This window comes from Microchirus variegatus (genome assembly GCF_963457635.1).
Source record: "Microchirus variegatus genome assembly, chromosome: 8".
Taxonomy (NCBI): domain Eukaryota; kingdom Metazoa; phylum Chordata; class Actinopteri; order Pleuronectiformes; family Soleidae; genus Microchirus; species Microchirus variegatus.
The window spans coordinates 15,016,332-15,041,824 of NC_139809.1; the positions used below are offsets into that span (position 1 = coordinate 15,016,332).

Here is a 25,493-nt window from a genome sequence, read left to right on the forward strand (position 1 = left end):
CAACATGTTCTAGATACTTTGCATAATAAAATACAAATATAACTTGAAAAAATAAAAGGGGGAAAAAAACAATGAGCACCTCAGAATTATTTCTATATTTCAGAAAGTTGACTTAGCACCTGGCCAAATATGCAACATAAGACAAACGGCATAGTATTAAATAGTTTAATAGATGAAAATCAAAAGTGGTATGCATCCACATTGGTCACAAGTTAACAGTGCTACTTGTTAGACCCACTGTTAAACCTTCATGGTGCCCGTTCTGTTGGTAAGGATGGCGGTTCTTACTGGCTTGTTGACCTGCTGCAGGTTGTACTTCTCAGCACAAGCTCGGGGTAAAAGCTGTTCCCCGTCAGCCGTCGCCTCACAGGACTGAATTTAACTCTGCTTTATGACGACGGCAATAAAGCAGAGTTAGCATAGTCCAGGTTTACAGTAAATGCACCAAGTTGCGTTCCAGCACACAAGCATCTTCTGGAAGGCGCATCACACTACTCTAGCTCACAAACACTGTTCAGCTTTCCAAGCCATTAAACAACTATTACCATTTATCACAATAGTCAATATATAAAAAAAAGCATTTCACAGAACGACACACCAAATCAATAGAAGTCATTTCCAGAACGAAAAAGTCCTCTGCTCCTGTTTTTAGGACCCACTTCACGCCTCGTTACCTGCGGGACAGATGACACTAATTACTCACTCTGTGCTAAGCAGACCCCAAAGAGGAATTTAACATTAAAACAGGAATGCAAACAAAACTAAACTCGTGTTAAATTGTTAGGAGAGAAAGAGACTTTTTTTTCCCTCTTACCTTCATTATGAGCCTTGGCCCTCTTTAGGCTTTTCTGGTGGTGCCTCAAGCTCTTCAACACCAGCCTGGGTCATCAGGTCGGCAATGTTCTTCTCCAAATCATCAATGCGTGTGCTCATTTCGTCGAGTGCAGGGGAGGTTAAGGTGCGTAATTAAAAAAAAGAGACAAGCGCACACGGCGCTCTTAAACGAGCTACAATTATCTGTCAGTCAGTAATGTGGAAAGAAATGTCACAGGAAGCAGATAGAAATAGAACATTAAACACCCTTGATTATGGAACGAGAGGGAAAACAAAGGGTAAACAATGCATTTATGTGAAAATGAGTGCTGGCATTTTATTTTAATGGAAGGATATTTCTTCCGATGATCTGGTCTGACATGGTCTGGAACTTGTCCTGCATCTGCTGCAGCAGCGTCTGGACCTGAAACACAAACAACAAATATCAATTTTATTCATTGCACACAAGAAAAACAACATAGTGAGGGTGTAGTAAAAACCTTTAGGGACATATTGTGTACACTATTTACTGATACAATAAGTTTTATTTAGTCAAAGTTGTGGGTATGTGTGAGACTATTGTAGCACTGCCAGTGAGTTGCACCACATTAATAATACTGGCTCTATGCCTGTGAATGATAATGAATGATTTGGAAAAAACAACAACAGGACAAGATAACATAAGTCTCCTGTTTCCTGGACAACCATATAAAACCTCAGCAACCATGCGAGATAAATATTTAATTCACTGTGAGAAGCATGTTTGCACGTATTCCCGTTACATAACGCAGCTTTGTCAGAATCGGAATGGTCCACTAAGTTGTCCTCATGCTCTCGGAAACCGATCGATAGTTCCACTTGTATACACTAAGTGCATATATTTGTTTTTAAGAGTTACCAAAAGTATTCCTCTAATGCAAATGGGAAAAAAGATGCATCAGAATTTACAAGCAATGTCATTAATATGAGGTGCATACGTTCAAAATAACAGGCATAACATTAAGTTGTGATTATTCTATCAAATATATATTGGAAGTGTGTCTATTCAAAACAATATGAGGTGGTACCGTCATGAAAGGAAGACTCAGAAGCCTTATATTGTGCACACGTTTATATTAATTTTATTATGGTAGGGGCTGCGATGATTTGTGATGTTTAAATGTATTTTTTGAGAGTGAGTTATCATATATATGTATATAAAAACAATGGGTAATTGCTCTAAAACAGCTGGTAAAATGTGTACTGTAGATAGATAAGAATAGATAGGAAAATCAATGCCTCTGCACGACTAGAACTCATCACCATGACAACACTTTGAAACAGTCTCAGTAAGATATCAACGGGTCCGTGTAGTATAAAGAGATTTATCTATAAAACTGCACATTATTCATGAGAACTGACGCCATCCACAGTGGGGTGGCATTTAGTGCAGTAGTCTCTATATAAACAAACATCAGCTTAGCCTGTTTTACGTAATTTTACGCTGCTAACTCTAGTTGTGATTTGGTGATGTCACGATGAACTGACTGACCGTCACTTACATAACACAGTCAAACTAAGCAAAAGTCGCTGCGCTCTCGCTTTGTTTGTTTCTTTTTAAAGCAGCGAGTAGGGAAATATCTGTAATTCCCCCGCGAGAGAAACACCACAAACTGCTACAGCCTCGTTTCAATCTTGGCTAACACTTAGCTCGCTAACTAGCTCGCGATAGCTAACCGATGCCTGAAGCTACTGTGGCTAACGCGGACTTGCTAAGCGTCTAGATCGTGACTCACCACGTTGGTGAGGTCCTGCACCGACTTGGGATCCGTCTCGGCCATGGTGTGGTGTGAATGGTTATCGGTGCCTTTAATCGGCGATGGGATTGTTTTTTTGCTAGCAGGTAAAGTGGCTGTTCCAAACAGATAGCAGTCAGTCCGTTGCACCACCCACTGTACACAGTCAGCTGTTCCTCACGCAACGGCCAGACTCTCGCGAGAGCTGATTCGCGGTGTGGGAAATGTAGTAATGAATGGCGCAGTACTTGTAGTTTGTAGTTTTCAAAGCTTCAGGGCAAAATTAGCCTAAAAATCGTCACCGGTGACAAAAGAAACTGATTTTTGGTAAGTGTTCAACTTATGCTGATACAATGGTACATGTGTGTGTGTGTGTGTGAATGAGGCTGTTCTGTGTTACATTAATAATGTTGTGGGGACCAAAAACTGTTGACACAGTCAAGGTACGGTGATTCAATCAATGTCCTTGTAAAACAGGACCGCCACCACGAGGGGGCACCAAGGGGAGTAACCACCTCTACTGTGTTTTCTGCCCCCCCCCCCCCCCTCTGTTTATACATCTTTATGTGTACATCACTTTTGAGAACAACATGCTTATTTTTTATGAGATCCATGTGACTATAGAACCACACTGTTGTACTGAAACAGGTAGAAGAAATGGGTGTTTTGTAAGCTCTTGTGCAGAGCCAGCCCAATGCACCGCAAACTAACCACCAGGGGGCCCCATAGAGCATTCTGTTGTGCATTTGCACTTATTTGTGAATGAACGAGGTGCTGTTTCAAGTCATTTGGTTTTCATTGTAGTGTTATTTTTTTATTTTTTTATTTATTGTACTTGCACTTTTGCACTTTTTTTTTAAATGACAGGCATTGCCATGGTGACAATATATGCATCATCTATTATTTTATTTTGTTACTTTTTTTATTACACCATATTCATTATAATACTACTATACCTTTGAACACATATCTAAGTGCTATTGTTTTGACATAAATTGTGATATGAATAGCAATATGAGAAGGAATTATACTTTTTTTTAAACATAATTATTCTGATTTTCATTTGAATAACATATTTAAAATGGTTACAGGGTGATATTTGTGTAGGTCTCTGTTTTCTTCAGTCTCGACAATATGACGTGTATGGGCAAGGACACTATTTAATCTAAATTTTGATTTTGGCTTTAAGAAAAATTGCAGTATTGCGAATAATTACTCAGCCCCACCTGTTAGTATTGTGCCATTTGAATACACAGTGAATTCATCAGATTTTTGCTACCATTTAAGATTAAAGCCAATATAAGGGTAAGAACATGACAGCTACAAATGTGCAGAATCCCCCCAAATGTCATTTACTGCTTTATTATTGGCGTTGATAAAGTGCCCCCCCCCCTCCACTCCCCCAACCCCAAATCAAAATGTGCGTAAGGCCCCGTGAAGGCTTGGGCCCGTCCCTGCTCGTAAGTACGGTGGTCTCCATGGATCAAATTACCTCTGGTAAAAAATCAAAGCAGTGTCCTCACAGGAATAGCTGTGCAGATTTGAGTGTGTGTTTGTGTGTCTCCTCCTCCTGTGTGTGTGTGGAGAGGAGGAGGAGGAGGAGTAGTAGTGATTTCAAAAGTGTGAGCTTGTCCGTGTCAGAGTGTTTTTGACTCGCGTGGAGTGAACGCACGTTGACGTGAATGAACGCGACTGCTGGTGAGTGAAAGCTTTAAAGGTTTAAACGGTTTAAAATGTGAACATTTTACCTCTCAAACAGCCGCGCGCTACAAATCATTATCAGCGCGTTATTATGACAACACATGTGGACGTTTTTCGGCTTATTTTAGAGATGTTTTTTTTTTTTACGTAGTATACAGGTCATTTGAACGCAACACACGCGTAAACGTGTTTTAACGGCGTTAACCTGTGTTTGCTAACTAGCTTAATGTGTCAGACCTAAAGTGATGCCTTAAAGTTCAGGCATGTTGGCCCAACCCCGTACAGCTATGCTTTGCTTACATAACACACACAAGCCTGTTCTGTGTGTGATGATGTTCACTCACTCATTCATTCATTCACTCACTCATTCACATTCTGCCTGCTGTCGTCTCCACTCCCTGGACCCTTAACATCCCAAGAAAACTATGAAAAACTTTCATTATTCAGGGAAATTAAAGTTCTTTTTCAGAAACGCCATGAGTTTGCATTCCATCAGGGTGATATATAACATCACCAATGTCAATAAAATGACTCAAAAAAAGTCAAATAAAACAATGTTTACATCAATGCTTGATGGTAATATGGAGTGATGCGTTCAGGGACTGCATCCATTATTAATCTTTAAATAACAACACTAGTTATAAGGGGTGGGAATCACCACGATATTTAAGTCACAATATTATATTCTAGTAGTAACTAAATGTATAACTCAATTGGAATAATTGTGTAACTAACAAATACTTACATAAGAAAATAAATAGTAAACACAACTGTTGTACTGGGTTATGCTAGGTCAACGGTCACATTTAATTGTAATGAATTAATCTGTTGATTATTTTCTCAATTATTTAGTCATTGTTTGGTTCATAAAATTATTTTATGAGTTTATTTTATTGCGCTTGAAAACAGCTGACGCTTAATTTAGTCATCGATTCATAATCAAGTTTCCGGCCTAATGTCGTTACCTGCCCCAGATTATTATTTTGGTATCTCACTACCTTACTCATGTTTCAGAAAACTTTGGGATAATTCCTTGTCTGTTGGGATTCCTGTAGAAACATGATGACCTCAAGAGAGCAGGCCCTTTACCTAAAATACAAATAAAAGTTTATTCTCAGGCTACAACAACAATAAACTTAATTTATTAGCTTATAACTTATACTTAATCATATTAAAGTGACATTTACAAACATATTTCTTCATTTTCTGCCATTGAACGAACCCTCCTGAAACGTAAACACTGGACCTTTATGTGTTCTTTTACTCTAAAATCCGATCCCCGTGTGTCAACTGCTCTGCTAAGCTTTACCGACTGACTTGTTGTCAGCTGACTGGCTGCCAAGCACTTTATGGGAACACACGGCTTTATGTTTACATTATGCCTGGGCCCTGTGTGTGTCAATGAAAAAATAGCACTGCCATTCAAGTTATGCAACGATTATAACACAGGGATCACGCCTTTGTCAACCTCCACTTCCTCTCGCTGTGGGCAGGTCACGATCTTGTTGACACGTGAATTAACGCACTCGTATAGTGTTTCTGCTAATCATAAAAAGAGCAGTAAAGTAGGATTTGCTCAACTACCAGAATCAGGAGTACTGTAGACAGAACAGGAAAGTCCAGTTTCCTTTTGTTTCACTTAAATGAAGTGTGTCTGTGTATGTGTGCGTGCTGTTTTAATGTCTTTGTTGAATCAGTGTTATATTGAATCTCTTCTTACATTTTGTATTGTGGCTTTGTTTGGCAGTCGTCCAATGACTGAAAATAGGAAGACTTAAAACTAAAAGTAAAAGTTAAAACAGGCTTGTGGAGAGCAGCAGGCCATTTCCTTTTAAATCAGTGAAGTCCCCTTCAAAAAAGCCTTACTTATGTGCTGACTTGCTCTCCTTTATGAGTTTTAGATTAGATGTCATTCTGTATTTGTTCAGTTTTTCACCTGTTGCCGTCGCACGGCACTTGACCCCGAATTTAGCTCAATCTCTCACTCTCTTTCTGAGGCTGATATTGGGGGAAAAGCAGGGTCAAACAACCATTCACTCTCACATTTAGAGTGTCCAATTAACCTCCTTGCATGTTTTTTGGACTGTGGGAGGAAGAACCTGGAGAAAATTCCACATGCACACTTGGAGAACATGCAAACTCCACTCATAAAGTCTCAAACGAGCGATTTATTTACTTATTTACTATTGTTTTTAAGTGTCTTATTCAGTGTGAGATCTTTTGTTGTCTTTTACTTTTATGTGTCGCGATGCCAGTCGATTAATCTGTCCATTATTTTCACGATTAATCGTTTGGTCCATAAAATTTCAGACAATGTTGATCAGTGTTTGTCAAACCTGGAAATGACGATGTTCTCGAATGTTTTGTTTTGTCCACAAACCAAAATGATTCAGTTTTAATGATTTTTTTTTTGTTATGTGGAGCAAAGAAATTAAGAAAATATTCACATTTAAGAAGCTGAAACAATCAGAAATCTTGTTTTAATCATGGAAACAACATTAATTGATTAGTTGTTGTAGCTCTAGTTGAGTTTGAGACATAGCAGCTTGGTACGTCTGTGTAGACTCGACAAACAAAAAAGGTGTTCCACTCTGATAGTAGTCAGTTAGTCGGAGGAGATAAAGAGTTTGAGTTTTGACTTGTTATCTCGACAGAAGTGGCAGCTCATGCCGACTCCTCCTCCCATTCAGCAGTGCCTTCACCGGCTATAGGCCTTTGTCACGGCAGGTCACACAGAAGGAGAATCACAAGGTGTGAATGATCAAATTAATGATCACTGAGCTGTTTCAGGTTCAGGTTGCATGCTGGTTCACGGGACACACTGTTGTAACTTATTACATTTTACTGTCCTTTTACTGTCTCTCTATGGGATGTTTCACATCTGTGACTTCAGTTCTCCAACGCTGTGTTTCCTGCTCAGTTTGGTACGGTACAGTACGGTATGGTTTGGAATAGTTACACTACCGTTCAAAAGGTTGGGGTCACCATTAAATGTTTGTAAATGTTTTCCATTAAAAGTCACACTTTTATTCATCAAAAGAGTTGCAAAATGAATAGAAAATAAAGTCAAGGCATTGACAAGATTGAGAATAATGATTTTTATTCAAAATAATAACTGTTTTCAGCTGTGAAAACTGTGCTAACATCATTGCACATGGGTTTTCAAGGGTTTTCTAATCATCCAATAGCCTTCTAACTCGATTAGCAAACACAATGTACCATTAGAACCCTGGAAATGGGCCTCTATACACCTATGTACATATTCCATTAAAAATCAAATGTTTGCTGCGTCAAAAATAAGGACATTTCTGTGACCCCAAACTTTTGAACAGTACCTTTACTTGGTAGACGACGTGTGGACTGTGCCCGATCGCCGTGTTTGAGCCAGTCTAGGTTCATCTTGACCGTACCGTACCATTTTAGTGTGGTACCTCAAGGGACGAGTGCCAAAAAATGGAACCTTTTCTCATGGAAAAAAATATTTACCTTACTGTACTAAACTGCTCCACTCGATCCCCATTGTTCATTGGTTTGCTCTCTGATACCAGCTTCTTACAGTACAATATAATTTATCCTGTAACCTTTTTATCTCCAGGGTCTGAGCTGTAGACGCTTCCCTCAGCGTGATGGATGCAGAGGTGGTCCTGCAGGAGGAGGACATGGAGGGCTCGTGGACGCTGTTGTCCTGGCTGGCGTCCTGCGTCATGGTGTTTGGAGGCGTCCTGCCCTACGTGCCGCAGTACCAGGAGATCACCAGGAGCAGCAACAGCGAGGGCTTCTCCACCAGAGTGTGTCTGGTGCTGCTCATCGCCAACATTCTGCGCATTTTCTTCTGGTGAGGAGGCTAACGAGAATAAAATAAACCATCTATTAGCTATTTACATCTTCTATTTTTCACTTATATGCTCTAAAATAAAAATAAAATGTATCTCATACACTCTGGAAACAATTAATATCTTTAAAGGTGCCATATGTCAGAATGTGGCCAAAAACGGTTACCACATTCAATTTCAAAATACCGAGGTCTTTTAGGTTTTGTTTTCTGACGTAACTGGCAACCCGTGGTTGCTCGGTAGCTGAGACTCTACTGACTGCAATGATTGGTAGATGGCGGTAGGTGGCGCCACATGCCAAAACATGATTTCAAAACATAAACATGATTTGCAGTCTGCAAAATATTTTTTTAATGCAAATATTTTGGCTGTACTGTTGTTGTTGGTGAGTTCAGTTTGTTATATGAACATTATTCCTGAGTCTCTGTGATATACAGTTAGGCCCATAAATATTTGGACATCGGCACAGTTCTCTTTATTTTGGCTCTATACACCACTACAATGGATTTGAAATAAAACGAACAAGATGTGCTTTAACTGCACACTTTCAGCTTTAATTTGAGAGTATTTACATCCAAATCAAGTGAACGGTGTAGGAATTACAACACTTTCTATATGTGCCTCCCACTTTTTAGGGGACCAAAAGTAATTGGACAATTGACTGAAAAGCTATTTCATGGACAATTGTGGGCTATTCCTTCATTATTTCATCTTCAATGACACAGGTAAAAGTTCTGGAGTTGATTCCAGGAGTGACATTTGCATTTTCAATATGTTGCTGTTAACTTTCTATATGAGATCCAAGGAGCTGTCACTGTCAGTGAAGCAAGCCATCATTAGGCTGAAAAATCCAAACAAACCCATCAGAGAAATAGCAAAAACATTAGGTGTGGCCAAATCAACTGTTTGGAACATTATTAAAAAGAAAGAATGCACCAGTGAGCTCAGCAACACCAAAGGACCTGGAAGACCACAGAAAACCACTGTGGTGGACGACAGAAGAATTATTTCCCTGGTGAAGAAAAAGCCCTTCCCAACAGTTGGCCAGATCAAAAACACTCTCCAGGAGGTAGGTGTTTGTGTTTCAAAGTCAACAATCAAAAGAAGACTTCACCATCGTGAATACAGAGGGTTCACCACAAGATGGAAACCATTGGTGAGCCTCAAAAACAGGAAGACAAGATTAGAATTTGCCAAACAACACCTAAAAAAGCCGTTATAATTCTGGAAGAAAATCCACTGGACAGATGAGACCAAGATCAACTTGTACCACAGTGATGGGAAGAGAAGAGTGTGGAGAAGGAAAGGAACTGCTCATGATCCACAACATACCACCTCATCAGTGAAGCATGGTGGTGGTAGTGTCATGGTGTGGACATGTATGGCTGCTAATGGAACTGGTTCCCTTGTGTTTATTGATGATGTAACTGCTGACAAAAGCAGCAGGATGAATTCTGAAGTGTTTCCAACAATATTATCTGCTCATATTCAGCCAAAGGTTTCAGAACTCATTGGACGGCGCTTCACAGTGCAGATGGACAATGACCCAAAGCAAACTGCAAAAGCAACCAAAGAGTTTTTTAAGGCAAATATGGAATGTTATCAGTGTCAATCACCTGACCTGAATCTGATTGAGCATGCATTTCACTTGCTGGAGACCAAAATGAAGGGAAAATGCCCCAAGAACAAGCAGGAACTGAAGAGCGTGTCAAGGCCTCACAGAGCATCACCAGGGATGAAACCCAGTGTCTGATGATGTCTATGCCTTCCAGACTTCAGGCTGGAATTGACTGCAAATGATTTGTAACCAAGTATTAAACAATGAAAGTTTGATTTATGATTGTTTAGTTTGTCCAATTACTTTTGGTCCCCTAAAAAGTGGGAGGCACATATAGAAAGTGTTGTAATTCCTACACCGTTCACTTGATATAGATGTAAATCCCCTCAAATTAAAGCTGAAAGTGTACCGTTAGAGCACATCTTGTTCATTTCATTTCAAATCCATTGTAGTGATGTATAGAGCCAAAATAAAGAGAACTGTGTTGATGTCCAAATATTTATGGGCCTAACTGTATTAGGAGGATTTTATTTAGATTTATTACATAATGCACCCTTAAGTTCTCGTATTAGAATGTAGGATATTTAATATTTTGATGGTGACATATACTAATCCTCCATCATATTCTAAATCTAGTGATTATCTCCCCAAATTATTACACAGTAAATCCTAATTGCAATATCGGTCTGCACATTTCTGATTAGATATTCTCCTTAAATCGTTTGGTCATATTCCAGAAGATAATAGTCGGATTAGCCTCAATCCATTTGTCCATTTTTTAAGTGCTGCATTTTCTGCCAGTGGGTGTAAATCTAAGTTTATTAAAAAGTACATTGTGTTTATAATTTAAAAACCTCTATCTCTATCTATGTCTGGTGTTGTGGTCGTGTCTGCGCAGGATAGGGAAGCAGTTTGAGGTGACGCTGCTGCTGCAGAGTGCGGTGATGATCCTCACCATGTTCGCCATGCTCCACCTGTGCTGCGGCGTCCAGAACACCAACCGAGTGAGCACCAAGCAGCACAGACTCACAGGTAAACCGTGGGGCTAAAAACAGCTTTTGACTGACAAGCGGCCCGTTACAGAACGACACAATAAGCACAGACACGACACCCGCTGTCACTTACACGTGTCGACATCAATCATGTCAATGTGTGCAATCTTATATCCAGCGTACCACACCTCCTGTGTCAGTCAGCAGTTTCTGAAGTAGAGCGCGTCAACTCCCAGGTCTCGACAAAAGAGGGCGCCATTGGAAAAGAGCTAAATGGCAAAGCTGCTGTGAAACAAACGACTGCAGCAATTTTATTCTGTTATCTCGTTTTCATTTCCCCCTTTTTCTATACTCAATTGCTGCTTTTGTCCCATGCATCAAACTATAGGCTGCTGTACTTTAGCACAGTTAAACCCCCAAAGGTGAAATACTAGTGGTATTATAAATATTGTATGAAATGTATTATGTGAAAGTTGTGAAGCAAAGCAGAAATGTCCAGTAGATGTATTAGTTGTGTACTGTCACATGAGATTAGTCTATTCTGAGCACCACTGACTCTGTGTGTGTGTGCGTGTGTGCGTGTGTGCGTGTGTGTGTGTGTGTGTGTGTGTGTGTGTGTGTGCGCATGTCTTTATTAGTATGAAAGGACAGCTTTTCCATCATTGTGAGGACATTTTAGCTCAACCTCTCAATGTCAAAGAGCTTTTTGAGCGTCAAGACTTGCTTTTTGGGATAGGCTTAGAATTAGATCGTATTTGTTACCTCTTGAGGACCATGCACACCTCGTTGACACCCAAAACCTGGTCCTAATGAGGGAGGCGGAACCTAATTTCCTCCTGTTTGGAGCTAAGATTAGGAATAAGGCTTGGTTTAGGCCATACCAATGAACGGAGGTCAATGCAGTGTCCTCAGAAGAGCTGCACAAACCTGTGTGACCTTTGTGAGGTCATTTTGACCTTGTTGGGACATTTTTGTCTGGGCTTTTTCAGGGTTAGGACCTGGTTTTAGGATTAGGGTTAGAATTGGATTTAGGTCAGGGTAAGGTTAAGGGTTAGGGTTAGGCACTTAGTTGTGATGGTTAAGGTCAGGCTAAGGGGCTAGGGAATGCATTATATCTATGATGTGTCCTCACTAAGATATACTAACAAGTGTGTGTGTGTGTGTGTGTGTGGAAGGAGAGAATAGAAGAGGCATCAGTGCTGGGGAAAGGAGAATTGGAGAAGAGATGAAGGATTAAGTAGACCAATTCACTGTGAATTGTGTGTGTGTGTGTGTGTGTACCTACAGTATATCTTACGTATAATCCAAGATTATATTTTTAGCGTCACTCTTTATAGGGCGCCGTCCTTTATGTGTAATCGTGTGCGTGTGTTTTTACAGACTCGTCGGGAGTCGATTGCTTTCACAAATGGGCTGACGGAAATTCAATCTGAGCGCAGTCTTTTTTTTATTAGATAACGGCCCCTGTCGTGAAATTGAATGATGGAATCTTGTAACACTCTGATCATGCAGAGCAGAATGCGTCATTAAAGGCATAAATTACGGGTAACTGTTTGATGTTTGAAGGATGGAAATATTTCATTATAGCCTGAGGGGGAGAAACTTAATGTCGGACTATTTATTTTGCTGCCAGTTTTTTTTTATATAGAGAAACTATAGAGTTTGTGTGTGTGTGGAGAAATGTTCTTTGTTATCTCAGGCATCTGTGTTTCTCCTGCCTCAGCAAAAAGAGTTTGTTATTAAAGCCCATACTCAAACATCTTCATGGTGCCTCAAATATTAGACGACTGGCTGCTGACGTACATTGATACGGAAGAGGATTAGGGCCACACAGGAAACAAAATGTTTGAGTTCTGACTTAAAATTCTGACTTAATTCTAAGAATTCTGACTTTATTATCCAAATTCTGACTTTATTCTAAGAATTCTGACTTTATTATCCAAATTCTGACTTTATTCTAAGAATTCTGACTTTATTATCCAAATTCTGACTTTATTCTCAGAATTCTGACTTTAAAACTCAGAATTCTGACTTTAAACTCAGAATTCTGACTTTATTCCCCAAATTCTGACTTTATTCCCCAAATTCTGACTTTAATCAGAATCGGAATCAGAATACTTTATTAATCCCCCTGGGGGAATTGTTTTTGTTCCAGATGCTCCGTGCAAAGTAGGAAGAAATACAGCATGAGGAAACAAGAGCTAGATATACAGATATAAATAAAATAAGCAGTAAAATAGGCAATAAGCTAAATGAAATAAAATAAACAATAACAAATAAAATACAATAATAAAGTAGACAATCTGGAAATATATAAACTCAGAATTCTGACTTTAAACTCAAAATGAGTCTGAGTTTAAAGTCAGAACCCAAATATTTAGTTTCCTGTGTGACCGTAGACAGTAAGACAGAGATGGATGATTGATTTAATAGGATCAAGTTTCCATGCACAGGTTTTACGGTTAACACCATGAAAAACTCAAGAGTGACCACCCGCTCACATGAAGGGCGAGTCTGGGATCCTGTTTCACAGGACACGGGTATGAAGGGAGATGATGGTGTAAAGACGAGAATAGCTCATGCGTCTCAACTGTCCACTCCTCTTTCTGTCCCTCCATGGCCATGTCTTACCAACAGCTCAGGGTCATCTCTATGCAAAGTAGTTCCCTCATTACAAGATGCATTTGGCATGACGTCCAAATATGGCTCTCTTTCTGAGAATCAATCACGCAAAGATCTTCGACTCCTTATCTTCTCTTTGCTGTTTCTTCTTCCTTCCCACTGACGTCTTACATTTGCATCATTTGACACTGCCAAAAGTCTGCGTGTGTCCCTCTTACAGACCTCATATTCCACTTACTATAACACATATGATTTGAGCAGAAGTATAAAACTGTCACTTATCTGTGCCGTGATTGCTGAGGAACATGTTGTTCCCGACTGTCTCTTCTGCTTCCTACTTTCTATTACACTGCCACATCATCTTACCAAATAGTTAGTATGATGACGTGGTAGTTAGCATTGGATCCTCACTGCAAGGAGACACTTTCACACTTGCACAGCTCCAGCACCAATCCACTCCCCAAACCAAGTTATGAACAGGCCAACACATTTATTTCAGTTGTCAGTGGGCGTGTCAAAGTAAGCCATATTATAAGAACAACAGTGAAAATGGCAACGCAAACAAAGAACATGCAGTGGTCTCCAGAAGAGACGAGATGTTTGGTTGTGATTTAGGCGTCCAGTGAATTCCAGTTCACAGAAACGCTTCAAGGAAAAGCGTCATGTGTTTAGGCTACATGTTCTTCCATCGTCCCTGTGTCTTCGTGGGGTTTTTCTCCAGGAACTCAGGGTTCCCGTTCCTCCAGATCTCCAAAGCAGTTTGGTGTCATGCTAATTAGAGCCGTTAAATAACGGTGGGCAATATACGACCCCGGAGCAGGAGGTGGCCTGTAGATGAGCTTTATCTGGACCACGCTGTCCTAAAAGAAGCACAGAATGTGAATCAGACTGGTTGTTTGTCCTGGTTGTACGTTGGCCCTGTGTTAAGCTGTACTTAATAGTGGAGTAGATAAAGAATGGACACTTGTTTTCCATATACTAATGACATTAAGCTTATTTTTTTACTGTTTGTCACTCACGTTCATTCAGTGTCTTTCTCATAAAGCTGCATTGATCCTGAACATTAAAATACTCACAGAATTATATTCAGGACATTTTTCTGAACGGGTGTTTTTAGTATGAGAAGTTATCAGAAGTTCAGAAATTATGGATTATTTAACTCCCAGATTTGGACTAAATGACTCGTTTAAGTAGTTAACTTTACAAACTTTACGTACCTTTACACACATAAAATAAATAAACCCAATCTGTATTTCATTTCCAAGGAAATGACAACAAAAATGCAATGCAGAGTTTTATGTTTTCAAGGGTTTTAAAGAAGTGTTAAAGAAAATAACTGTATGAAGAAATTAATGATATCACGTCACGTTCATTATTATAAATGTGTTTTGGTGAATGTGAATGCCTTTCTTATTTATGCTGCCTTAAAGCAATGATGTTGCTTCAACTACAGACTGAAATGTCAGCAAAAACAACTGAGGCCTTGTTTCCATCTTCATCAGTACTTTACAGATTCATCCTGCACGCAAACAAATAGATGTAAAAATGTAAAACTCTTAATATTTGGGTGAAAAAAATAATACTATATGTTCAAAATGAGTCGGTCAAATGTTCATTCTCCATCTTCTACAGTGAGATGACTTTGCAGTGACTTCCATGGCTTGCCCCTGCAGGTTAACTCATCACATATCCGTATGATACAGAGATCAGGGGGCTGATGAGAGGAGCGTGAGGGGAGAGAATATGTTCAAAGGCAAATGTGGCCTCAGGCTCCAGTGTCAGACTTGGTGCAATTAAAGTGTGGAGCAACTTTGAACAAGTGAAACTGTGAAATTCAAGGGCTGCCGAAATGAATCTTATGCTGGTAATATGAATAGTTTATTTTCGCAAAAAAAAATGATTAATTCACGAGGTGAAGTCTTTTCAACTTGGAAGTTTATCTTAATTATAGTTATAGTTCAATCAAAAAGTTGGACAACATCCTCCTCTGCTGGTCATAGCAGGTAACGCACATTCAAACTATTTCTATCTCACCTCATTTCTTTCTCATCAAATTGCAGCTCTCGCCCACCAAACCCCATATTGTGCCTCACCAAGCACAGAGCCACATTTCCTTATTTAAGCATGAAATTTGTGTGACATCGACGAGCGTCCACCAGACCATAAACTGAGGAAGAGATGGAACTCGTGATCGCTGGCTTTGACCCCGTGCTCAACCTTAAAGCCCTTATCGCTCAAGTGCTGAAAGCAATTTCAATTTGCTCCAGATAACCCCTTCAGGAGAGGTTAGACCAAACAGATATTGGAAGCGTGATGAGAATTAATTCTTCTTTTTTTCTTTTAAATGCCAGCTCAGGCTGTGTCTAATTCAGTGTCTGTTATGCTGCAAAATGAACTTAAACTTTCCTTTCATTTGCTTCCCCCGAGAACAACTGAGCCCATTCGCTGTTATCCAACAACTTAATGCCCCATAAAGTCACAGCATAACTGTTGTTTACAGCCAACACTTCTGTCCCACTCTGAGAAGAGGTTGGGTTTAGGCTGTCTTTTTAAAGAAATTGCTCATTTCTTTTTTTTCTGCTCTATTTTTGGCAGAGATGCACCATTTCCGTCACAACATCATGACTGTTATTCATCTTCTGGCTATTACCACAAGATTTGTACCCTAATTTAACCGCTCTGGAGTCATTGTGATGGCTAAATGTCTTGTTGTGGGGAGATGGTTGTTGCTGTCTCCACTCCCCGTATTGTCTGTTAGCGGAAAACCAGTCTTGCAAGATCAGGGCCGTCGACCCAGAGTCCTCAGAATCAGGAGGTCTTGGGAAGTTTCAGGTCTTGCAAGGCACATTTGCGTCCATCCTCTACTAGAAACCTTCCTAGAATTAGGAACAGCGGGCAGGCACCAGGGAGCAATATGGATTGAGTACCTTGTTCAGGGATACCCCAGCCCTTTCTTTTGACCTGTGGAGACTTGAATTAACAACCCTCCAGTTAAAAGCCAAGTTCCCTTTCCACTTGGCCACGGGCTGCCCATGGAACTCTTGATTAAAACATAGAAGCTTGCAAAACGGATGCCAACTGGCATGAATATTCACTCTAAAACAGTAGAGGGAGCCCCATAGGCAAATTAGTGAGCTTTGATGTAGGTCGTAATCCCAACTTTTTACGACGTGGGTGCTCCGTATTAAATATTTCATCAGTCAGATCATCTAAATCACAGGTGTCAAACTCATTTTCACTGAGGGCCACATCAGCATAATGGTTACCCTCAAAGGGCCAGATGTAACCGGCATACAGAATAAATGTAACCAAATATGATGTAAAATAAAGGTAACTACCACATAACATATTGCTAAATAATTTTCTGTATTTATTACTTATTCAGTTTCACTCGTCGCATGATGCATATACAATGATACACTGCGATCTATTGCGGGTAACGCAATCACCATGCATTGTGGGAAATGTAGTTAAAGGGATAGTTCGGAATTTTGGACATACGACCTATTTTCCAACTCAGCCGGTGTGATGGAGACGTCTGGAGACGTTTTCAAGAAATTTCATTCAGTTCTTCTAGTTGCCGAGTTCGCTGGTGCTATGGCTAGCGCAAGTCAATGGTACCTGCTAGCATGGCATTAGAAACACTCCTACCGACTCCACAGTGCACCCGAGGCAAATCAATGGTAACGGCAGACTATCGATGAACATATCTGTGTTGATAGAATAATATTTGAAACAAAACTAACCTCGCATCGCATCGCATAAATTTTTGAGGGACTACTTTCTCAGCAGCAGCAGCGGAAACAGTATGACGCCCTGCTGCTGCTGCTGAGACATAAATCCTTCAAATTGCAAGGTTGGTTTTATTTCATTCTATCAACACAGATATGTACATCGATAGTCTGCCGTTACAATTGATTTGCCTTGGGTGCCATGCTATCAGGTACCATTGAGTTGCGCTAGCCATAGCACCAGCGAACTCGGCAACTAGAAGAACTGAATGAAATTTCTTGAAAACGTCTCCATCACACTGGCTGAGTTGGAAAATAGGTCTTATGTCCAAAATTCCGAACTATCACTTTAATGGTCAACGCACACCTTAAAACTGCATAGACCTATTTTAACACAGATTTTCAAGACCAATTAATCACTTGCGGGCCACATAAAATGATGTGGCGGGCCACATCTGGCACCCGGGCCTTGAGTTTGACACGTGATCTAAATGATCCATTTAAGTAGAAACCAAAGTTAAAAAGAAGCTAAATATTAAGCACCATAATGTTATGTCTGAAGGCTATGGTGGGCCGAACAACCACTGCCAATGAGAATGGTGTTAATCTAATTTTTTTTTAGCAGCTTAACCCAGGTTTAAGAATCCCAAATGTACTTGCTAACTTGTGTGTGAAAGAGGCGAAACACTTGGGCAACTGCCATTCTTCTCAGGACCTGACCACAATTCTCAGCAATGAGGCGCTCCCTCATTAGGACCAGGTTTTTGGTCTCCATGAGGACTACTGGTCCTGACATGGTCAGTGTTTATGCCAGAGAAGGTCCTAATGATGTAACAAATACTAGTATTTTCACACACACACACACTCTATTGCAAGCATGACAGGGCATTCGAGCCAATTATATTTACATATCGCACAGCACACAGAAAAGTGCTCTGTTTGCTTTTGTGGAGTGTGTTTAATTAAACCCCAGATAATAGTAAGTTTAATTAGCAAGTCAAATGTAGTCAGGAAGGTGAGAGGTAAAGAGCGCATTGGATGACTAGGGCAGAATATTTTTAAAAAACGCTGCAAAAAAACCAACATACCTTCCAGGGACTGTTTGTGAGATTATTATTATTTTTTTATTATTTGGTTTGAAATGATTAAAGAGGACCTGAGGTGAGAAAACATTCTCCTAAACCAAAGATAATTTTTTCTAATTATCTTTTTGGAGTTATTTTCCCGCAGTATTTGTTTTCCTTGATGTGACTTTTAAGCATCAGAGACGTTTGAGGTGAAGGAATTCTGGAGGATTGAGGGATGTTGGTTGCGTGATTTAACTGGATTATAGCTGATATGGTGCAGTGCATACACTTTATTTTCCTTGTCTTTACTGTCTTACAGCGTATCCTCAGACGTGTCCTGGTAACTGTGCATCTGATTTGTTCTCAATTAGCACCACCTTGTCCAGGAAAAGGTCGCGTCAAACGGAGCGAAAACCCTGTGTGGTTTGAAATGGAAAAATTTAATATTGAACAAATTTCTCCGACTCTCTCTCTCTCTCTCTCTCTCTCTCTGGGGGTCTGCCCTCATAACCTGTGGTTATTTATGGATGTGGGTTAGTGATTCATGAACGTTTTTTTTGACCCTGTGCCATCGGTTGGTGTCAGTTAAGAGTGTGTGTGTGTGTGTGTGGCATTAGACAACAGAGGACCTTACAAACCATTTGTATTTGTATGTGTGAGTAGAGTCTGAATTTAGCTACTACTAAATCTGTCTTTGTGAGGCCGTTTTGGCCAGTCCTTATCATGGTTGTAACTTGGGGTTAGGGTTAGGGTTAGGGTTACAAATAAGGTTAAGTTTTTAAGGTTAGGGTAAGAGGCTATGCAATGCATAACTTATATGAGTGTCCTCATAGAGAATGCTGTACAATAATGTGTATGTGTGTATTTTAGTGTATATGCACCCATCTGTTTTGTATGTATGTATGTGTGTGGGAGTTGTGTTGATTGTGGTGTCCATATACACTATTAGGTGGCCAGATGTCTGCTCACTGACAATTAAGTCAATACCCCCCGAGTCACTGTTATATTCATAGACCAGCCTCAGCTATATGATAGTCTGTATGTAGAATATGGAAAGCAAATATTATAATTACATATTTTCCATATTTTCCTACTTAGCTGATTTTGACATTTAACCCCAAATGCTGTTACTTAATGGTCTGTATTAATGCAGCGATCTTGATGACGACTCAAAGCTGCTGAACACTACAGTTTTGCCATTCACCCATTCACTCACACTTCCATACAGTGCATTTCTAGAGCTGAAGCGATTCATCGATTACTAAATTAATCGTCAACTATTTTGATAATCGATAATCAGGATTTCTGATAGTTTTAGCTTCTCAAATGTGAATATTTTCCTGGTTTCTTTGCTCCACATAACAAATTAATCATTACAACTGAATCATTTTGGTTTTGGACAAGACAAGACATTTGAGAACATCGTCATTTCCAGGTTTGACTTTTATATGGACCAAATGATTCATCGATTAATAGAGAAAACAATCAACAGATCATGCATGATTATGAAAAGAATCGTTAGTTGCAGCTCTACGTATTTATTTTTTCATACCCATCCACACGCTGGATCCACAACCTTCAAGTTGAAAGACGTCTCGTTCGACCACTGAGCTACCGTCGCCACCCCGATAATGTTACAATTGAAGTTCTGAAATATGTCTATGGATTAAAGCCAGTTTAATACACATCTAATTTATTTAAATGGGTTTATTACAAAAACCAGTATTACCATGAGATATATCATCAAAATATTAACTGTTGTACTTTAATGCAGGGACGAGAACTGAAAGATATTAATTGATTCCAAAGAAATGTTAAACTAGCTTAGGCAAACAACAAAAATGGTGCCTGAATGACTGATGACTGAATTAACTTTGTTATATTTAAGTCATTACTAAAAGTATTTGGAGCTCAAGGTTTATGGCGTGAAGAAATCAGCCAATGTGAGATAACACAGTTAACAGTTTCACAGTTTTCCATTTTCTTGGTGCATTCTGTAAACAAACCGTGGCCTAATCAGCTGCATTGTGACCAGGCAGTCGTGATTATTAAAGCTAGAAAACCAAGGACAAAAACGATACAGTAATTCCCAAAGTGTGCTCTGTTTAATGAGTACACGTTAATTGTACGCCGTGTCCTTGAAGGGCAGCCTCCGGCAGGTGCGAGACGAGATCGCGCTCGCACAGATACAAGTTCGCAGGTTAACCGCTCCCATTGTCAAAGACTCTTTTTAAAATCATCTATTTGCATTGTGTCCCGAGAATCATGTCCTGTCTAATCATCTGCTGCTTGCCTACTGTGAGGAGAGGGCAGATAAATGAGGAGATAAATGGTGCCCGAACAAATATTACATGACACGCGATACCGTCAAAGGCGCTTACGTCGACAGAACCTGTTTTCAGATGAATGACAAAGGCAGAATTACAGAGACCTTTTCAGTCACATCGTTGAGAGAAAACTCTTCCTGTTTCTCGCATTAAATCATGAAATAAATTAGTGCCGTGCAATAGGTTAACGCGCGTTAACGCATGACACGTTTCCATGACGACTGACCGGAAAAAGACGCACGTGACGTGTTATGTTTACATGCCGCGACACCGGAGTCCAGGCACCGTTTACCAGTTAGCTCCGTTAGCTGCATTAGCTCCTTTTAGCGCCGTTAGCGCTCCTACAATCGAACTGGAGCGCTCTGTTTTTTGAACGAAAACAGCAGCGCTACAAATAACCAGCGTACCTGTTTACTGTGTGCCTCTGTTTTTAAAGTTGAGCGTTACTTTAGAGACTCATTTTAACAAATCACGTAAACATGACGTCACGCGCGTCTTTTTTCCAGTCATGGAAATGAGTCGTGCGTTAACGTGCGTTAGCGTTGACGCCGTTAAACACCGTTGGCGCGTTAACGTTTGACAGCACTAAAATAAATAGTTATAATGTGACTCAAATTAGTGTAAGAAGAATTGCATGATTCTTAATTGGTACATTTTTCTTATTTCTGTGGATAATTACCCCAAACACATTAGGCGCTGTTGTCATGTTCATTCCTCTAATTAAATTCATGAGCCACTTAAGAGTTTGAGATACTCGCGCTTGCCAAGAAACGCCAAGTTTTCCCAACTCTAAACTTTTCTGGGATGATGCATTTTAGAGAACAACAGGAACTTAGAGCCATGTGTTTCTCTGCTTGACACTGTGTGTGTGCATACGTGTGTGTGTGTGTGTGTGTGTGTGTGTGTGTGTGTGTGTGTGTGTGTGTGTGTGTGTGTGTGTGTGTGTGTGTGTGTGTGTGTGTGTGTGTGTGTGTGTGTGTGTGTGTGTGTGTGTGAGATAGAGGATATAGCAGGGTGTTTTTCTTTTTTTTCCACTGTCCCTAATTGGAGAGGTGATGCCATGCCCTGAGCACTGTGCCATCCACCAGACTCCTAGACCTGCACAGACACATCCTCAGACTTGTCTCCAATGTGTCACAATGTGCTTCCAGAGAATATCACTGCCTGGAGAACTGCCCTTAACTACACACACACGCACACACGCACACACACACACACACACACACACACACACACACACACACACACACACACACACACACACACACACACACACACACACACACACACACACACACACTGTGTCCATACCAAACTAGCGAGAGAGATACCTATGTCACTAAAAAACTAGGACACCAGTTGACGAGATTTTGTTTGGCTGTGCTGTGTGTCGATTTCGTGACTTTTCTCAGACACTCTCGCCGTCTCACTGAAAATCGAATAGTTCCGTCTTGTCGTCCGACAAACAGCTCGGTTAATGATTATCGGAACAAAACAAAAAAATGCAAAACAAACCCAATTGAATGACGGGGAATTAACACCCACAAAGACATGCCTTGTAAAACTGATTGGCCACAGTTTTCAAACAGGAAAAGCCTTTGTGTAACGTTGAGATCGACCATGAGAAAATAAATGAAAAGTCACACACACACACACACACATCCAATAAAAACAAATACAAGGACAGTGGATCAATCGAAAAATCTCATGACAGTACAAACAAGAAAAGGATATCTATGAGTGAAAGGTCACTGGCAATAAAAATCCTTTCAGTACCTGAAGAGACAAAAGCTGTTTACAGATATTGCACTGAAAGTCTAGACATCCACTACCATAATCTCTGGATTCCTGATAATCCACAGCGAATAAAGTGTCCTGCTTCCTAAATGAAACTCCCAATATCTGGATATTCCAGATATTCTGACCCATATTGCAATTGGAATATGTGTGAATGGCAAACTTTAAAGACAACCCTGACCCAATTTCTCAGCTAATCAAAGTTTAAAATGATATTATTTACAGTACGGAGTGAAGCCTTGGATGCGCACCAGTCTCCCACGACACTCAAACCAGCTGGCGTTTTCCATGCTGTGCCCAATCGGTGTCCTTGTAAAAACTCATCCTACTGCCTCTCAAAGTGTATTCACTGCAGCCCACTTGTTCAAATGTAGGTGGACTAAGTAAGATAAACAACTTTTTAATCATCACTGTGAATGAATTATTCATTCATTCATAGTCTACCACTTTATCCTCCATGTGAGGTTCTGCGGTTCACTGGAGCCGGTGGGCAGGCCACTTGTCCAGAGATGAACAACCATTCAGTCTCATATTCATCTACAGAAAATGAGTGTCCAATTAACCTTTGCATGTTTTTGGACTGTGAGAGGAAACCGGAGAACCCGTAGACAAACTTACTCTGCCTGCTCTGCTGCGTTGCCTTTAAATGATTCATTCCAAATTTAGTTTGACAGCCTTAAGTGCTTCCATATTGTTCATGTTGGATTTGAAATTAATGGAATTCTGCACGCCCCCGCGCTGTCATCACGTTTGACCAACTATAACCAGTCTGCCAAGGATAATGGTAAGGAGAGAGGGATTCCATGTACAGAATTGGTAATAACACAGTATAGTTAACCTTTAAATGCACGGCAAAGCCAGCCCTCAGAGTCGTCAAGGTTACCACTTTTTTATTTGCTGAGTGAGTACCTCGCAAGAAATGTACTGATGTAAAAGCACGAGTCGTTTCCTGAACATAATAAACGCTTTGAAAGTGAAGCGGCAGGCACAGTGAACCAAAGGTTAATGTCACAGTGGAGAACATTGCGGGAATAATTCAAGACAAAAAACATCTCTCAGTAGTTTTTTCTCTCGTAGAAGCAGTCTTGCTCTTTCTTTCTCTCTATCATTTCTGCACTCCCTTTTTTATCATTATTAAATTTCCCTTGTCTCTGCACAGCCCTGCACCCCCCCCCCTCTCTCCTGTGTTTAACAACTGTCTAAACTGTTAAAGCAAAGAAGTTAACACTGACGCAACCTCACAGCAACAACATGTTTGCTCACGCTCAGATCTGGTCCTCGTCCATCTGTGTCACATTTATAACAGCGAACAAACACTGAAAGTCAATAAATGTCAACAGAAACAGTGGGTGATGCATTCGCACAGATCTGACTTTAAAATCAACTGGAACCACCAAAGAAACTAATGGCACCTTTTCCACAGCATACGGCACCTACTCAACGTGGGCGGAGTCAAATGTGGGTCAGTTAATTAAAAAACGATGAGTTCAGTACTTCCTCCATGAACCAATCACCGCTTTAATAATCAAACAAATATTCATCGCCATCCCTATCATCATTATTATTGTTATTATTATTATTATTATTATTCAATAAATAAATGACTTTCTTTCTCGAGATTCAAATCATCGGCCAAATATATTATAAAATAAACCCAGCGTGAGCAGCGTTGGCAGTCGTTGAGTGACCCGCAGTGCGGTTGTCATTTTCCTGTTTTCTCTTCAGAGACGCTGCAGTGCCAGCTCACATAAATAGACGCCAGCAGGGCCAGAGAATGTGAAAGTGAGATTTTAACATTTTGTTATTATTATTATTATTATTATTATTATTATTTATGTCTGGTGTTCTCTGCTGCCTGGCACAGATGGTAAAATATCGAGCTTGGTTAGCTCCCGTCTTCCATTTATAGGGCCCTATGATTTCCGTGTTAACGGAATCGCGGACGGAATCGCGGAATTGGCCAATAAAAACGGAATCTAATGTTAAACGCGGAATATCGCGGAAATTGACATAATGTGACTGAAATGCTGTCATCGTGAGGAGAAAGAACGTTTGTCTGGAGAAATGTTCCGGGGAACGCTCATTCGTGGCACCACCCGTGTATCTCCCCACAAACACTCACCCGGTCAGGGTCTCCCCCAGTGCGTGTTGCTTGTTTATTTACTTTATATACACTTTTTTTTTCTAAACCGCGGAACAAGTGCGCTGCGCTCGCATGTAACCGGCGAGCGTCTCCTTGTCCAGGTGCCGATTGAAACCCAAGTCACACCATCAAATACGCCATTATTACGGTTATATTGTTATTGTCAATAAAGATGTTGTATTTAGGAATGCACCGATAATTCGGCGGCCGAACCACGGCGAGTAAACTGTGGAACATCGCCTGTTAAATGCTGGAAAGTATCTGCGCAAAAGTGAAACTTATGAACTCCCCGCGACTTTCACTTAACAGCAGAGAACATTCTCTCTCTTTGAACAGTTAACTAAAGACATCAGCTCATCTGATGCATCTGTTATTCCCTTAATTACAGCGTTGTAGAGGTAATATTGCGTGTTGAGAAACGATCCAGTCGGATACGGAGAAGCGCACGGCGCAGGAGAGGGAGAACAGTACAGCGCAGGGGCGGTGCGCAGAAATCCGTCTGCACCAGATGAGGGGGCACTACCACTTATTTATTTATGTTTATTATTATTATTTTTCTTTTAAATGTGACCAGCATTGCATGGCTTGTTTTAAGATTCACTGGCATTTACTTAATTAGGATTTAACTTAAGTCAAAACAATTGAACAATTGAGAAGTCAGTGGATTCAAGAAGAAAGTTGCATTGACACAAAAAGCACACATTCTATGGTGGTAAAGTAAGTATAAAAGGTAAAAAGAAACAGAATAAAAAATAAATAAAACGGAAAAAATGGAATTCTAAAAAATTAAAACGGAAAAAACGGAATTTGGGAAAAAATAAAACGGAATTTGGAAAAAAATAAAACGGATTTCATAGGGCCCTACATTTACCACTCACTGTGTAATAATCCACAGGTTTAAGCAGTTTCGTTTTTATCCACACACACACACACACACACACACACACACACACACACACACACACACACACACACACACACACACACACACACACACACACACACACACACACACACACACACACACACAGGGAGAAGAGGACAAAAGCACAGCAGCGTGGAAGGTCAATGGACATTATATCTAAATAATGACTTTTAATGAGTTGAAGCTGAGCTAATTAGCCTGGACTGAGT

The 25,493-nt window shown here is 40.2% G+C and overlaps 2 protein-coding genes across 3 annotated transcripts in view; one reads left to right on the plus strand and one right to left on the minus strand.

Annotated features, from left to right (window-relative positions):
• Positions 1-151: 151 nt before the first annotated feature.
• On the minus strand, positions 152-2,755 carry hsbp1b (heat shock factor binding protein 1b). Its single transcript, XM_083893875.1, has 4 exons — positions 2,589-2,755; positions 1,171-1,237; positions 815-941; positions 152-674 (listed from the first exon to the last, which is right to left on the minus strand). The coding sequence occupies exons 1-3, from the start codon at positions 2,631-2,633 to the stop codon at positions 820-822; spliced, it is 234 nt and encodes a 77-aa protein (XP_083750001.1). The 5' UTR covers positions 2,634-2,755; the 3' UTR covers positions 152-674; positions 815-819.
• A 1,455-nt stretch (positions 2,756-4,210) lies between these two features.
• The window catches only part of LOC310930509 (solute carrier family 66 member 2), a 58,482-nt gene continuing 37,199 nt past the window's right edge, over positions 4,211-25,493 (plus strand). Inside the window, exons 1-3 of one of the 2 annotated variants that reach the window (XM_083893524.1) lie at positions 4,211-4,286; positions 7,885-8,124; positions 10,579-10,712. In XM_083893524.1, the coding sequence (XP_083749650.1) occupies positions 7,916-8,124; positions 10,579-10,712 (343 nt within the window). In that variant the 5' untranslated portion in view covers positions 4,211-4,286; positions 7,885-7,915. Of the gene's footprint in view, positions 4,287-6,926; positions 8,125-10,578; positions 10,713-25,493 lie in introns of those variants that run through there. The other variant, XM_083893525.1, reaches the window with a different exon arrangement.